At 39.9% G+C, this 13,960-nt stretch overlaps 1 protein-coding gene across 2 annotated transcripts in view; it reads right to left on the reverse strand.

Annotated features, from left to right (window-relative positions):
• Rel (REL proto-oncogene, NF-kB subunit) overlaps positions 1-13,960 on the reverse strand; it is a 40,599-nt gene continuing 26,639 nt past the window's right edge. The window contains exons 5-10 of one of the 2 annotated variants that reach the window (XM_048352859.1): positions 5,265-5,405; positions 4,236-4,340; positions 3,700-3,912; positions 2,996-3,064; positions 2,803-2,871; positions 1-881 (exon numbers count right to left, since the gene is read on the reverse strand). In XM_048352859.1, coding sequence (XP_048208816.1) covers positions 100-881; positions 2,803-2,871; positions 2,996-3,064; positions 3,700-3,912; positions 4,236-4,340; positions 5,265-5,405 — 1,379 coding nt within the window. In that variant the 3' untranslated portion in view covers positions 1-99. The remainder of the gene's footprint in view (positions 882-2,802; positions 2,872-2,995; positions 3,065-3,699; positions 3,913-4,235; positions 4,341-5,264; positions 5,406-13,960) is intronic. The other variant, XM_048352860.1, reaches the window with a different exon arrangement.

A 13,960-nucleotide genomic window follows, 5' to 3' on the forward strand; every position in this document is an offset into this window, starting at 1 on the left:
GAGAGTGTGAGGCCCTGAGTTCAAGCCCCGGTACTGGTAACCAAACAAACAGACAAACAAACAAAAACCCAAAATAAAAGTAAACCCTGCCAGTTATACTTAAAAAAACTGATATGCAAAGGAGTCGCTCAACTGCTCACTTTGCATAGGACCAATACTTGAATACTGACTATTTTGAGCAAAATTATGATTGTTTGGATTAGTATCATTTGATGGTCCCTGTTCACTTATCAGACTGTTGTCTGCACAACTGAAGTCAGAATACTCAAATGCATTTGATTGTGAAACAAAACCAGTAGTACTGCAACTGGTGCTTGTAGACATACTGGAAGAAGACATCTGATGAAGCTGTCTCAAGTCTCTTGGGTCTAACAGTGAGTTACATGAGGGGTTTTCAAGATGCATGCTCACGAGTCTTGGATGATCAGTTTCCCTCATTTGATCATTGCTGGTTGTCATAATGTTCCTAGGACAATTAGAAAGCATGTTGGCATCAGAAATGCTGTATAAGTCAGCTGATGAAATGGAGGATGCTTCCATTCTAGTTATATCATCAGCATTATTATAAATGCAAGCACTAGAAGCATTTAAATCATTAACACCAGTTATTTCCAGAAATGGCGGGATGCCTTGGGAGGAGGTAAGTGTCCCTTTTGAAAAACTACCCAATGGATTTGTGTTGACTGAATGTGAGGTGAGTTGGGCCACTGATGACCAATTTGAAGAAGCCTGAGGTACCACTGAAGAAATGGTGGAAGCATGATTTGGTAATCCACTTGAAATAGATACAGGAGAGGAATAATATGGTTCTCCTTGACTTGAAACACTTGAAGTCTTAAGCACTTCTGACAAAACTTCACATTGAGAAAACAAATTTGATTCTGTGGGAAGAAAATGTATTTTACAAAGTTAAAACGAACAAAATTATTTCAAGCATTATTTCTAAGTTAAAAATCACAAAAACACACTGGTGAATTTTTTTTTTTTTTGCTAGTACTGGGGCTTGAACTCAGGGCCTTTTACTCTTATCTTTTTCATTCATGGCTAGTGCTCTATCACTTGAGCCATATCTCCTGTTCTGGCTTTTTGCTGGTTATTTGGAGATAAAAGTCTCAAGGAGTTTTCCCAGACTGGCTTTGGACCTGATTCTCAGATCTCAGTTTCCTAGGTAGCTAGGCATGAACCATTGGTGCCAAGCTTGCATTAAAAAAAATTTTTTTTAAGCTCATATGAATATACAAGTTCCAAATTCCATTCTGTAACATATACATGTAAAAGGACTTTCATAAGTTGCTATGGGGTATGTAATTTCCAGGTAAACATGAAAATCTATTTTCTGAATTTATTTTAATAATATACTTTGTTCTGAATATATTTTTAAAAAGATAAGTTTCAGAATCTTAATGAACAGAAATCAAATAGCCAAAATCATCACATAGTCAAAATGAAATGGAGAAAACATTCAGAAGGACTAAAAAATACACTTTTAAGAACATATTAAGATATAACTGTAAGGTTTTAAAAAATTCCCAGTCGAAAAATTAATGGAGGTGCTAAGAATGTGGTTTCGTGGTAGAGGTAGAATATTTGCCTACTAATCATAAAGCCCTGGGTTCGATTCTTCAGTACCACATAAATAGAAAAAGCCAGAAGTGGCGCTGAGGCTCAAAGTGCCCAGGACCTGAGTTCAAGCTCTAGCTAGGACTGGCAAAAAAAAAAAATGGAAAAATAAAATTCCATACTTACTAATGTATAAATACTATACATATAGTATACATATACTTTACATATAGTAAACCAAGAAAAAAGTGCTAATTTAAAGATGTAAGGGGAAAGAAAAGACTTCCCATTAACCCTTCCTTGGGTGAATTATCTAAACCAAAGGTTGGCAAATTTTAGGCTTCGTTCCAATAGTCTCTGTTGGAACTATTCAACCTTGTTGCTACAGTGTAAAGATACACATGTGTGCACTTATGTGCATGCATGCATGCGAACACAACATGACAGCTAGACACACACACACACACACACACACACACACACACACACACAACAGCTAGAGCTAAAATGTAATCAAGCAGTCGTTGGCTGTGTTGATAACGTAAGTGACTAACCAGATCTAAATTATATCTTCCATTGACACATTAAAAATAAAATTGCTGGGCTGGGAATATGGCTTAGTGGTAGAGTGCTTGCCTTGCATGCATGAAGCCCTGAGTTCGATTCCTCAGCACCACATAAACAGAAAAAGCCGGAAGTGGCGCTGTGGCTCAAGTGGTAAAGTGCTAGCCTTGAGCAAAAAGAAGCCAGGGACAGTGCTCAGGCCCTGAGTCCAAGGCCCAGGACTGGCAAAAATAAAAAAATAAAAAAGAAAGAAAGAAATGTACACACTGCCTTACGTATGAAACTATAACCCCTCTATACATCACTTTGACAATAAAGAAATAAAAAAAGAAACATGAGAGAGATATATTTAAAAAATAAAAATAAATAAATTTGCCTTTATATTAATAAAAGATAATTTTAAGTACTGAAAATTGAAGCCCAGTGCTCTACATTTGAGTCATTCCTGAAGCTCTTTAAAAATATCAATTCTTGAACAACAAATCCCCATGACACAGTAAGTTTCTAACATAAACTTCAGGGGCCAAGGCCAATTTAGTTAATATTGAAAGCATGAAAAAATTATAGGAGAGAAAAATATCAAAAAATAGTATTTATTGCTAAAAATGAAATTCTAATATACTGTATAAAGCAATAATTTTTCTGATCATCAGGAATAGTCTATAGAGGATAAAGTACCTTTTTTGATGAATCTTCCTTCTCCTATTGACCCTGGAGGAGTAGGTCTTGCTTTCTCTGGAAAATTAGCTGTTATAATAAAGGTTTTCTATTATTAAATGTAATTTGGAAAATAATTTAAATTTTGAAAAAATTGTACAAAGCAAATAAAACAAAATCTATTTAAATATGAATCAACCTAAAATTTTCTTACCACAATCCTGCCATAGTTTCTGGAAAAGTAGAGTTGTTTTTTGTTTCTTTGATTTATTGCCATAAGCATCTGATTGAAAAGAAATCAGGAAAGCAGGTGAATGATCATGTGATTATGCACTCCAAATAAAGAAGTACTTTATTTGTGCAAAGAAAATACTTTAAAGCACATAATATTGATTTAATGATTATTAGTACTATATAATATATCCCACATCAGTAGTAAAGGTTATTTTCCTCTTAAAAAATGGTTTAAAACCCAGGCCTAGTTGCACATGTCAGAATTCCAATACTTGAGATGTTAAGAGGATCATAAATTCAAGACCAGCCTTGGCTATATACCAAGCACCCAATTTAAAAACCAAAAATTCTATGAAGTATTCATCTTGTTTTCTTGTGATATCTGTAGGCCAATATCAATAAGGTCTGATTAAAAAACCCAAAATATTCTCTGAGTGGGAAGTTTTCAATCTATACATAGGATATAATATAAACAAAATAAAAATAATAAATATAATAAAATAACAAATATTTTAGAAACTGATTTTTTTCCTCAGCTTGATGCAAAGAAGAAAAAAAGGTGAAAACTACCAAGAAAAAAATCTGGCTAGGAATATACAAAACTGTACTCAAATGTTTCTTACAATGTTACTAGCAGGATCAACTGTAAGGAATATATAAATCATTACTACCAAAGTGCTATACCTTTTTCATCTGGCAGATATCTAAAATCCATGGATTTGCTAACTTCCTGGTCAGAAGGTCTTCGCAGTTGCATTTTCACTGTTACTGGTTCTGATATAACTTTGCAAAATGGAGGAGTCTTGAAAACAATGGCAACTTGCCGATGTACATCAGCTTGTGAAAAGATACCTTTTGCTTCCCAATCATTCAACACAAAACGAACTTCTATATCATCTAGTGAACAAGAAGCCAAAGAAGTAGTAATGATAGAAAAATCCAAGAAAAATGTAGCTATCACTCTAAGTATTCTTTTTTTTGCCAGTCCTGGGCCCTGGACTCAGGGCCTGAGCACTGTCCCTGGCTTCTTTTTGCTCAAGGCTAGCAGCACTCTGCCACTTGAGCCACAGCGCCACTTCTGGCCATTTTCTATATATGTGGCGCTGGAGAATCGAACCCAGGGCTTCATGTATACGAGGCAAGCACTCTTGCCACTAGGCCATATCCCCAGCCCCTCTGAGTATTCTTCATTCAACATAACAAACAAAATATATAATCACCTTTCTGAACTTTATCACAAAGTAGGAATATTTCATCTCCCCCTTTGACACTTCCACAGTTTTTGTTTACACGACAAATCCTTAATTCTGCAGTATTTGGGGCACCTATGTATAAAGAATTTTAAAAAATGGGTTGCTATGTTAGTAACACATTTTTACTCCATTGTAAGGGATAGAATTTAAGGAAAAGTTATTAACAGAACAGATAAAAGTTTTAATGTGAAAATAAAGGATATTTTCCCCACTGTTTTCTAACTATTGTACCTAACTTGATTTAGAACCTTGTGACTTTATTTCTAGGTGGTGACATTTTTCCTAAAAAATATCTTTCTGTTTCAACATTCTGAGTCTTCTAATCCCTACTATACACTGTCATTATGATGTTGTTGTTGCTGTTGTTGTTGTTATATTACTATTATTATTATCAGCAGCAGTAGTAAATTAAAGTTAGGGCTTGGTCTACCACTTGAGTGCTTCCCTCAGCTCTAATATTTTTAAATCATTGACCGTAGTCCTAGAGTAACATAATTTTCTTTATATTCCTTCTTTCTGCCCAATATAATCACTTTCATTCTCACAGGCATTCAAAGCTTTCTGTGACAAGGATATTCAGATCTACCTTCATAGCTGTATGGCCCATTATCCTTCTATATGCAAAACAGGTATAGATATACCCCATTGGTGAACATGTATCTGTTTGTACATATACAATAATAAACACTTTACTATGTTTTCAGACAAATATATACATTGATGTAGCATTTTTTTAAATTTCTATTTCTGGAACTTTGTACCAGAGTAATACAACATATGTATTTCACAAGGACATTTATTGCAGTATAATGTGTTAGGGCAAAAAGAAAAAAAACGAGAAGTAAATAAAACAAATACCCAGGGTAATTATTTTTTTAAATTAGTAATCAAGCATAAAATGAAATATGCAGCAATTGAAAAGACAATGTGGGACAAGCAGTACAGCTCAGTAAGCATTTAAGATAAAACTACAATATGAGAAAATAAAGTACTTACGGTTGTCATAAATTGGGTTAGAGACAACAGGAGGAAGGGCTGTTGTCAAATTACCACATTCATCAGGAAGGAACACTTGAAAACATAGTCTCACCACTTTTAGGTCACAATCTTCAATGTCAAGCAGCTGTTGTTCAGGGACTGAATAGTAAGTATATTGGCATTTTAGAGTGCAGAATTGTTATACAGAGCTTAATCTTGCTAGGTCTTACCCTTATCCACCATACTCAATGATCTTAGTAGCATTCAAATCTATACTACACAAAAATAGAATGGTAATCAATCTCAAGAATGCCTTTTACTATTATCAGGTAGTCACTAAACAGTTTTTGATAAATTCTAGACACATTCAAAAAGGAACTATGCACCAGACACCGGCGGCTCATGCTTGCCTATAATCCTAGCTACTCAGGAGGCTTTGCTCTGAGGATCATGGTTCAAAGCCAGCCCCGGCAAGAAAGTCCATGAGACTCTTATCTCCAATAAACTACTCAGAAAAAGCCATAAGTGGCACTGTGGCTCAAGAGGTAGAACACTGGCCTTGAACACAAAGAGGTTCAGGGGCAATGCCCAGGCCCTGATTTCAAGCCCCAAGACTGGAAATAAAAAAAATAAAAATAAACAAAAGAAGCAACTATGTGAGTAAATCTGGGATTTGGAGTTGAAAATTGACACTAATAAATTAATTTTTTTAAATGAATGCAAGTTAGACTCAGAGGATTAGTATTCATTCAACAAATATGCATGTGGTCCAGTCTGTAAATTATCTCCTAAATCTTGCAGGAATTACTACTATTCTCATTTTTATATATAAAGAACTGACTTTAGTTTTCATTTTTTGTGCCAGTGCTGGGGGCTTGAACTCAGGGCCCAGACACTGTCCTTGAGCTTCTTTTAATCAAGGCTACCACTCAAACACTTGAGCCACAGTGCCACTTCTAGATTTTTCCAAGTGGTTTATTGGAAATAAGAATCTCATGGACTTTTCTGCCCAGACTAGCTTTGAACCATGATCCTCAGATCTCAGCCTCCTGAGTAGTTAGGATTACAGGTGTCAGCCACCAGCACATGGTGGAACTAATTTTAAAGAGATGAAATTAGTTGACAACAGTAGACTGGTGGGGATTTGACCTCACAATACTGAATCAAAAACCTACACTTTAAAAATTAAAGTCCATTAGAAAAGTTTACTTATATTTCACATAAGAACAGTATAGCTATATAGGAATATGCTAAAATTTAAATCAACATTGTAGAGAAAGAAAGATATCAGTTGATGTAAAATAGCTAGTTTTCATTCATAGTAATTTATTTTATTTTTTGTGACACTGGGTACTGAGGATTGAACTCAGGGCCTTATACTTGCTAGGCAAGTGATCTGCCATTTGAATCACATCCCCAAGTCCTTTTGCTTTCACAGTCTATTTTTCAAATAGGATCTCATCTGTGCTGGCTTGCCTTGAACTACAAGCCTCCTGTCTGTGCCTCCCAAACAGCTATGATTATAGGCATGCCCCATCACACCAGGTCTTCACAAATTTTATGGCTGGGTGCTTATGGCTCACACCTGTAATCCTAGCTATTCAGGAGGCTGAGATCCGGGAATTGCAGTTCGAAACCAGCCCGAGCAGGCAAGTCTTCCATAATCTACTCAGAAAAAGCCAGAAGTGGTATTTTGGCTCAGGGGGTAGAGTGCTAACCCAGAGCAAAAGAAGCTCAGGGACAGCATCCAGGCCCAGAGTTCAAGCCCCAGGACCAAGGGGAAGGGAGAAATTTTATGTGCAGATTATGTTTGCTTAAAGAAAGCAAACACAGGGGCTGGGGATATAGCCTAATGGCAAGAGTGCCTGCCTCGGTATACCCGAGGCCCTAGGTTCGATTCCCCAGCACCACATATACAGAAAACGGCCAGAAGCGGCGCTATGGCTCAAGTGGCAGAGTGCTAGCCTTGAGCGGGAAGAAGCCAGGGACAGTGCTTAGGCCCTGAGTCCAAGGCCCAGGACTGGCCAAAAAAAAAAGAAAGCAAACACATACTAAATCAATGAGTAGATACATTTCATATATATATGAACAATAGGGTTTTTTTCAGTTATACAAAGAACCAAACTACATCATTTTCAGGAGAATGAATGAAACTGGAGATCAAGTTGTGCAAGAAAAGCCAAGTTCAAAACACCAAATACCAGGGAGGAAAGATGGCGCCGATAGAATAGGGAGGCAGCCCGACTCACTCCAACGGCATAGTGAGCTGGGAACTCCAACACCCAACACCCCATCAAGAACCCAGCAAAACCAGCAGCCAGAAGCAGTGGAGAAACGCAGGAAAACAAAAAGGAGCAAAAAAAGAAGAACTGAAAACCTACACGGAGCCGGAGACTCACCGGGGCACCCTCCCCCCACCAGCCGACCCTGGCCCAAATAGGGTCAGGCTGGGAAAGGGGAACCCGGCGATCGGCAGACAGGCTGCCAGGAGCGCAGAATTCATATAGTGGGAGACCCCACGGACACAAGGCAGGGTGCGGACCAAGACACACACCGGCAGCGACGAGAAGTTCGGGTCCACACCGGGTTGGGACAAGGGAACCCAGCAGGGCAGAAATCAGGAACCAGGGAAGTCACCACGACACTTCGCCAACCCCTGAAGGGCCAACGGCTGCGCGGGACACACACACAAAGCAGCAAAAGTGAGTGCCCTCCCTCCCCCTCCCCCACCCCTGAGGGAACAAAGAACCCCCAAATCAGGCGGGGAAGCTCCCATCAGGTGCTGGGAAGTCAGTTTAGCAGGGGAAGGGCCCAGCAGCACCAACACCCCACAGGTTCCTGAACTGGCAGAACCGGCCCCGCCCCCTTCCCAACAGGGGCCAGGAGACGGCCGGTTGTGCAAACCCCACCCGAGGCGCCTGGACCTCGCAGACTCTTACAACTAAAACCACAGGCGCTGGTGGGCACTACCAGCCCAGCAGGGTCACCTGAGCCTGATCACGTCCCCCACTCACAGCAGAGGTGAGGTCTGAAGGTGCCAAGCCACACCCGGACAGTCGATCCCACTGGACCCCACACATACCGCCCCCCCCAACGGACTCGTGGGAGGGCGCAAGCACAACCCAACAACCCAGGACTTGCTCTGGGAGGCATATCCCGCCGAAGTGCCTGTTGCAGTAGACGCACAGCGCACAAGAGGGCGGGGCCCCCGGCAACAGCACCCGCTCTGGTAGGCATACCCTGCACTGGTGGGCGGGGCCACAGCGGCAGCACTTGCTGCCGTAGACACGTCTACAAAGGGGGGAGGGAAGAGCTACAAACCAAACCTGAGAAGCCATCCAGATCTCCAGATGCGCAAATGACAAAGAAACATAACTCAGTTCATCAAAGGGCAAGCCAACTCGCCAGCTCCAAAAAGCAGCACGACTGAAGAGGAGATGGAGACTAAAAAAGCAAATGAGGCCATGTTAACAGGAATGATCGAAAGCGTCAGAAATGAAATCAGAAAACAATTCCAGGAATTTAGAGCGGAAATCTGGAAGGACACCCAGGAAGCCAAGAAAGAAATGGAAGCAAAACTGGATACAATGCAAGCCTGCATTAAAGAAATGGAAGCAAAACTGGATACAATGCAAGCTGCCTTTAAAGAAAATCTCCACATCCTGAGAATTGAAATGCATGAAAAAATAGATTTAAAATACAACTCTTTAAAGGAAGAAATCTCCACGATCAGAGCTGATATGACAACCATAAATAGCTCTCTGACATCCATAAACTCCGCAATTGAAACCATAACACAAAGAGTAGACCATATAGAATCCAGAATCTCTCGCCTGGACGATGAAGCAGCTGACAACAACCAGAAAATGACCACTCTCCAAGAAAAGGTGAAGCTTCAGGGAAGACTAATCCAGGAACTAATGGACAAAGACAAGAGATATAATCTGCGCATAATTGGAATAGAAGAAGGAGCCGAATACCAGAGCAGAGGGCTTAATCATGTTCTCAATAAAGTTATTGCAGAAAACTTCCCCAATCTCACAGGGGACCCCATCCAGGTAACCGAAGCCTATAGGACACCTGGCAGGCCAGACCCCAGGAAAGCCACCCCAAGGCACATAATATTCAAGACTACAGACCTCAAGATTAAAGAGCAAATTCTGAATTCAGCCAAAGCGAAGAAGGAAACTTTTTTCAATGGGAAGAGGATTCGAATAACATCCGACTTATCCACACAAACTTACCAAGCTCGAAGTGAGTGGAAGAACACCATCCAAGTACTCCAGAATAACAATTTACAACCTCGGATCAAATATCCAGCGAAATTGGAGTTCACATTCGAAGGGAGAACCAGATCTTTCCACACCAAAGAGGAGCTAAAGGAGTATGTGAATAAAAAAACCAGCCCAACAGCGAATATTAAGAGGGGAACCCCACCCAACAGAGATCGTAAAAGACACAAAGACAGAATCAGAAAGAAACTTCAATAGCCAAAGTCCAGCAGAAACACAAGCTCCCTAAAGACAAGGAAGAAAAAAAAAAGAAGAAAAAACAGCCCACCAAGAAAATGGAAGGAGAAAAAACACCCTTATCCTTGATCTCTTTAAATATAAATGGTTTAAACTCCCCGATAAAGAGGAGCAGACTGGCAGAATGGATTCGCAAACAAAAAGTTGACATCTGCTGTGTACAAGAGACCCACCTTACAGCAAGGGACAAAAACAGGCTTCGAGTGAAAGGATGGAGCAAGATCTACCAAGCAAATGCATCCACCAAAACGGCAGGTGTAGCCATTCTGATCTCAGACAAGCTGGACTTCTCTTTAAAGTCCACTCAAAAAGACAAAGAAGGACACTACATATTAATACAAGGAAAAATCCAGAATCAAGAAATCACGGTGATAAATGTATACTCACCAAACAAAAGAGGCCCGACATATGTCAAGCAAATTCTCACAGAATTACAGAGCAAGATAGACGCAAACACAATCATAGTGGGTGACTTTAATACTCCTCTCTCTCCAAGAGACAGATCCAACACCCAGAGGATTAGTAAGGGAGCTGAGGACCTAAATAACACCATTTCCCAAATGGATCCAACAGACCTATATAGAACCTTTCACCCTACAGAGACGCAATACACCTTCTTTTCAGCAGCCCATGGATCATATTCCAAAATAGACCACGTCATAGCCCAGACAAAGAACCTCAGCAAATACAAAAGTATTTACGTCATCCCATGTATTATATCTGATCACAGTGGATTAAAGGTAACCCTCAACAACAAAGGATACCACAGAGCCTAAACACACTCTTGGAGGCTAAACCCCAGGCTGCTATCCAACACTTGGGCCACAGATCAAATTAAAGATGAAATCAACGAATTCATAAGCCACAATGACAAAGAAAACACATCACAAAGAAACCTATGGGACACAGCTAAGGCAGTACTGAGGGGCAAGATCATTGCACTCAGCACCCACATTAAAAGAATGGAAGCAGAGCAGGTGAATACCCTCACGATGAAACTAAAACAACTGGAGAAACAAGAAATGACAGAATCTAAAACGACTAGGAGGGGAGAGATCACAAAGATTAAAGAAGAGATAAATCTGATTGAAAATAGAAAGACCATTCAACAAATAAATAAGACTAAAAGCTGGTTCTTTGAGAAAATAAACAAAATTGACAGACCCCTTGCAAGACTTACAAAAAAAAGAAGAGACTCATATTCGTAAAATCAGGGACTCCACAGGAAAAATTACAACAAGTACACACGATATTCAAACAATCATAAGGAGCTATTTCCAAAACCTCTACTCAGCAAAAAACAATAATTTTGCAGAAATGGATCAATTCTTAGAGAAGTACAAACTGCCCAAACTGAACCAAGAAGAAATAAATCAACTAAATAAACCAATAACTTACGGTGAGATACAGGAGGTAATCAAGAACCTCCCTACTAAGAAAAGCCCAGGCCCAGATGGATTCACCAACGAATTCTACAAAACCTTTAGTGAGGAGCTAATTCCAATACTCCTCAAACTCTTCCACGAAATAGAAACGGAGGGAGAAATCCCAAATTCATTCTACGAAGCTAATATCATACTCATTCCCAAACCAGGCAAAGATCCAACAAAAAAAGAGAACTACAGACCAATATCACTAATGAACACAGATGCAAAGCTCCTCAATAAAATATTAGCTAATAGGATCCAGAAACTGATTAAGAATATCATACATCATGACCAAGTAGGCTTCATCCCTCAGTCACAAGGATAGTTCAACATCCGTAAATCAATCAACGTAATTCACCACATAAACAGAACTAAAATCAAGAATGACATTGTTATCTCAGTCGATGCCCAAAAAGCCTTTGACAAAATACAACATCCATACCTATTAAAAGCTTTGGAGAGAACAGGAATAGATGGAACATTCCTCAAAACAATAAAAGCCATATACAACAGACCAACTGCTAATATCATATTAAATGGAGAGAAACTTAAATCATTCCCCCTAAACTCAGGAACAAGACAAGGATGCCCACTCTCCCCACTTCTGTTCAACATAGTGCTGGAATCCTTAGCCATAGCAATAAGGCAAGAGGAGGACATCAAAGGGATCCACATTGGCAAGGAAGAAATCAAGTTATCCCTAGTTGCAGACGACATGATCTTATATCTGATGGACCCAAAAAACTCAGTACCCAAACTCCTACACCTAATAAACCAATTTGGCAAAGTAGCAGGATACAAAATCAACCCACAAAAGTCAGCAGCTTTTCTGTACACCAGCAATAGACAAACAGAAAAGGAAATTATGGAAACAATTCCATTTACAGTAGCCAAAAAAAGAATAAAGTACCTAGGAATCAACTTAACCAAGGACGTGACGGACCTATTCAATGAAAACTACAAAAATCTAATAAGGGAAATCAAAGAAGACACAAGGAGATGGAAAGACCTCCCATGCTCATGGGTAGGCAGAATCAATATAGTGAAAATGGCCATATTGCCCAAATTGTTATACAAATTCAATGCAATACCTATCAAAATCCCAGCCACATTTTTCACTGAAATAGAGAAACCAATCCATAAATTCATATGGAACAGCAAAAAACCTAGAATAGCCAAAGCAATTCTAGGCAAAAAAAGCAGTGCAGGAGGTATCACAATACCTGACTTCAAGCTCTACTACAAGGCCATCATAACAAAAACAGCATGGTATTGGTATAAAAACAGATCGGAAGACCAATGGATTAGAACTGAAGACCCAGAAATAAAACCGCACTCTTACAGCCAACTGATATTCGACAAAGGAGCTAAAGACATACAATGGAATAAACATAGCCTCTTCAACTACTGGTGCTGGGAGAACTGGGCAGCCATATGCAGAAAACTCAAAGTAGACCCAAGCCTATCACCATGCACCAAGATCAACTCAAAATGGATCAAGGACACCAACATCAGACCTTAATCCTTGAAACTACTGAAGGACAGAGTAGGAAAGACACTAGAACTTATAGGCACAGGAAGGAACTTCCTGAATAGAGTCCCAGGGGCACAACAAATAGGGGAAAGACTCGACAAATGGGACTACTACAAATTAAAAAGTTTCTGCACAGCTAAGGACATAGCCACCAAAATAGAAAGACAGCCAACGATATGGGAAAGGATATTTACCAGCACAGCAACAGACAAAGGCCTGATATCGGTCATCTACAGAGAACTCAAAAAACTAAGCCCCTCCAAGCCCAATAAACCTATTAGGAAATGGGCAAAAGAGCTAAAGAGAGACTTCACAAGAGAAGATATAAAAATGGCAAAGAAACATATGAGGAAATGCTCAACATCCCTGCTAGTAAAGGAAATGCAAATAAAAACAACCCTGAGATACCACCTCACCCCAGTTAGAATGGCCTATACTCTGAACTCAGGCAACAACAAATGCTGGAGGGGCTGTGGGGAAAGAGGAACCCTTCTCCATTGTTGGTGGGAGTGCAAATTAGTACAACCACTTTGGAGAACAGTATGGAGGTTTCTCAAAAAGCTCAATATAGACCTACCCTATGACCCAGCCATACCATTCCTAGGCATCTATCCTAAACAGCAAAATCCAAGATATCAAAAAGGCATTTGTAGGGGCTGGGGATATGGCCTAGTGGCAAGAGTGCCTGCCTCGGATACACGAGGCCCTAGGTTCGATTCCCCAGCACCACATATACAGAAAAAACGGCCAGAAGCGATGCTGTGGCTCACGTGGCAGAGTGCTAGCCTTGAGCGGGAAGAAGCCAGGGACAGTGCTCAGGCCCTGAGTCCACCCAGGACTGGCCAAAAAAAAAAAAAAGGCATTTGTACCTCCATGTTTATCACGGCACAATTCACAATAGCTAAAATATGGAAACAACCCAGATGCCCCTCCACAGACGAATGGATCCAAAAAATATGGTACTTATACACAATGGAATACTACACAGCAATTAGGAATGGTGAAATACTGTTATTCGCAGGGAAATGGTCAGAACTCGAACAAATAATGTTGAGTGAGACAAGCCTAGAACACAGAAAACAAAGGGGCATGATCTCCCTGATATATGACTGTTAACAAAGGGAGACGGAGAGACAGTAGAGACCAAGTCTGTGAATACTGTATATGTTCTTGATACATTGTATATTGCATATATGTCAACCTGACCTAGACAAGGGATAGAAA

The sequence above is a fragment of the Perognathus longimembris genome, chromosome 8 (assembly GCF_023159225.1).
Source record: "Perognathus longimembris pacificus isolate PPM17 chromosome 8, ASM2315922v1, whole genome shotgun sequence".
Lineage (NCBI taxonomy): Eukaryota > Metazoa > Chordata > Mammalia > Rodentia > Heteromyidae > Perognathus > Perognathus longimembris.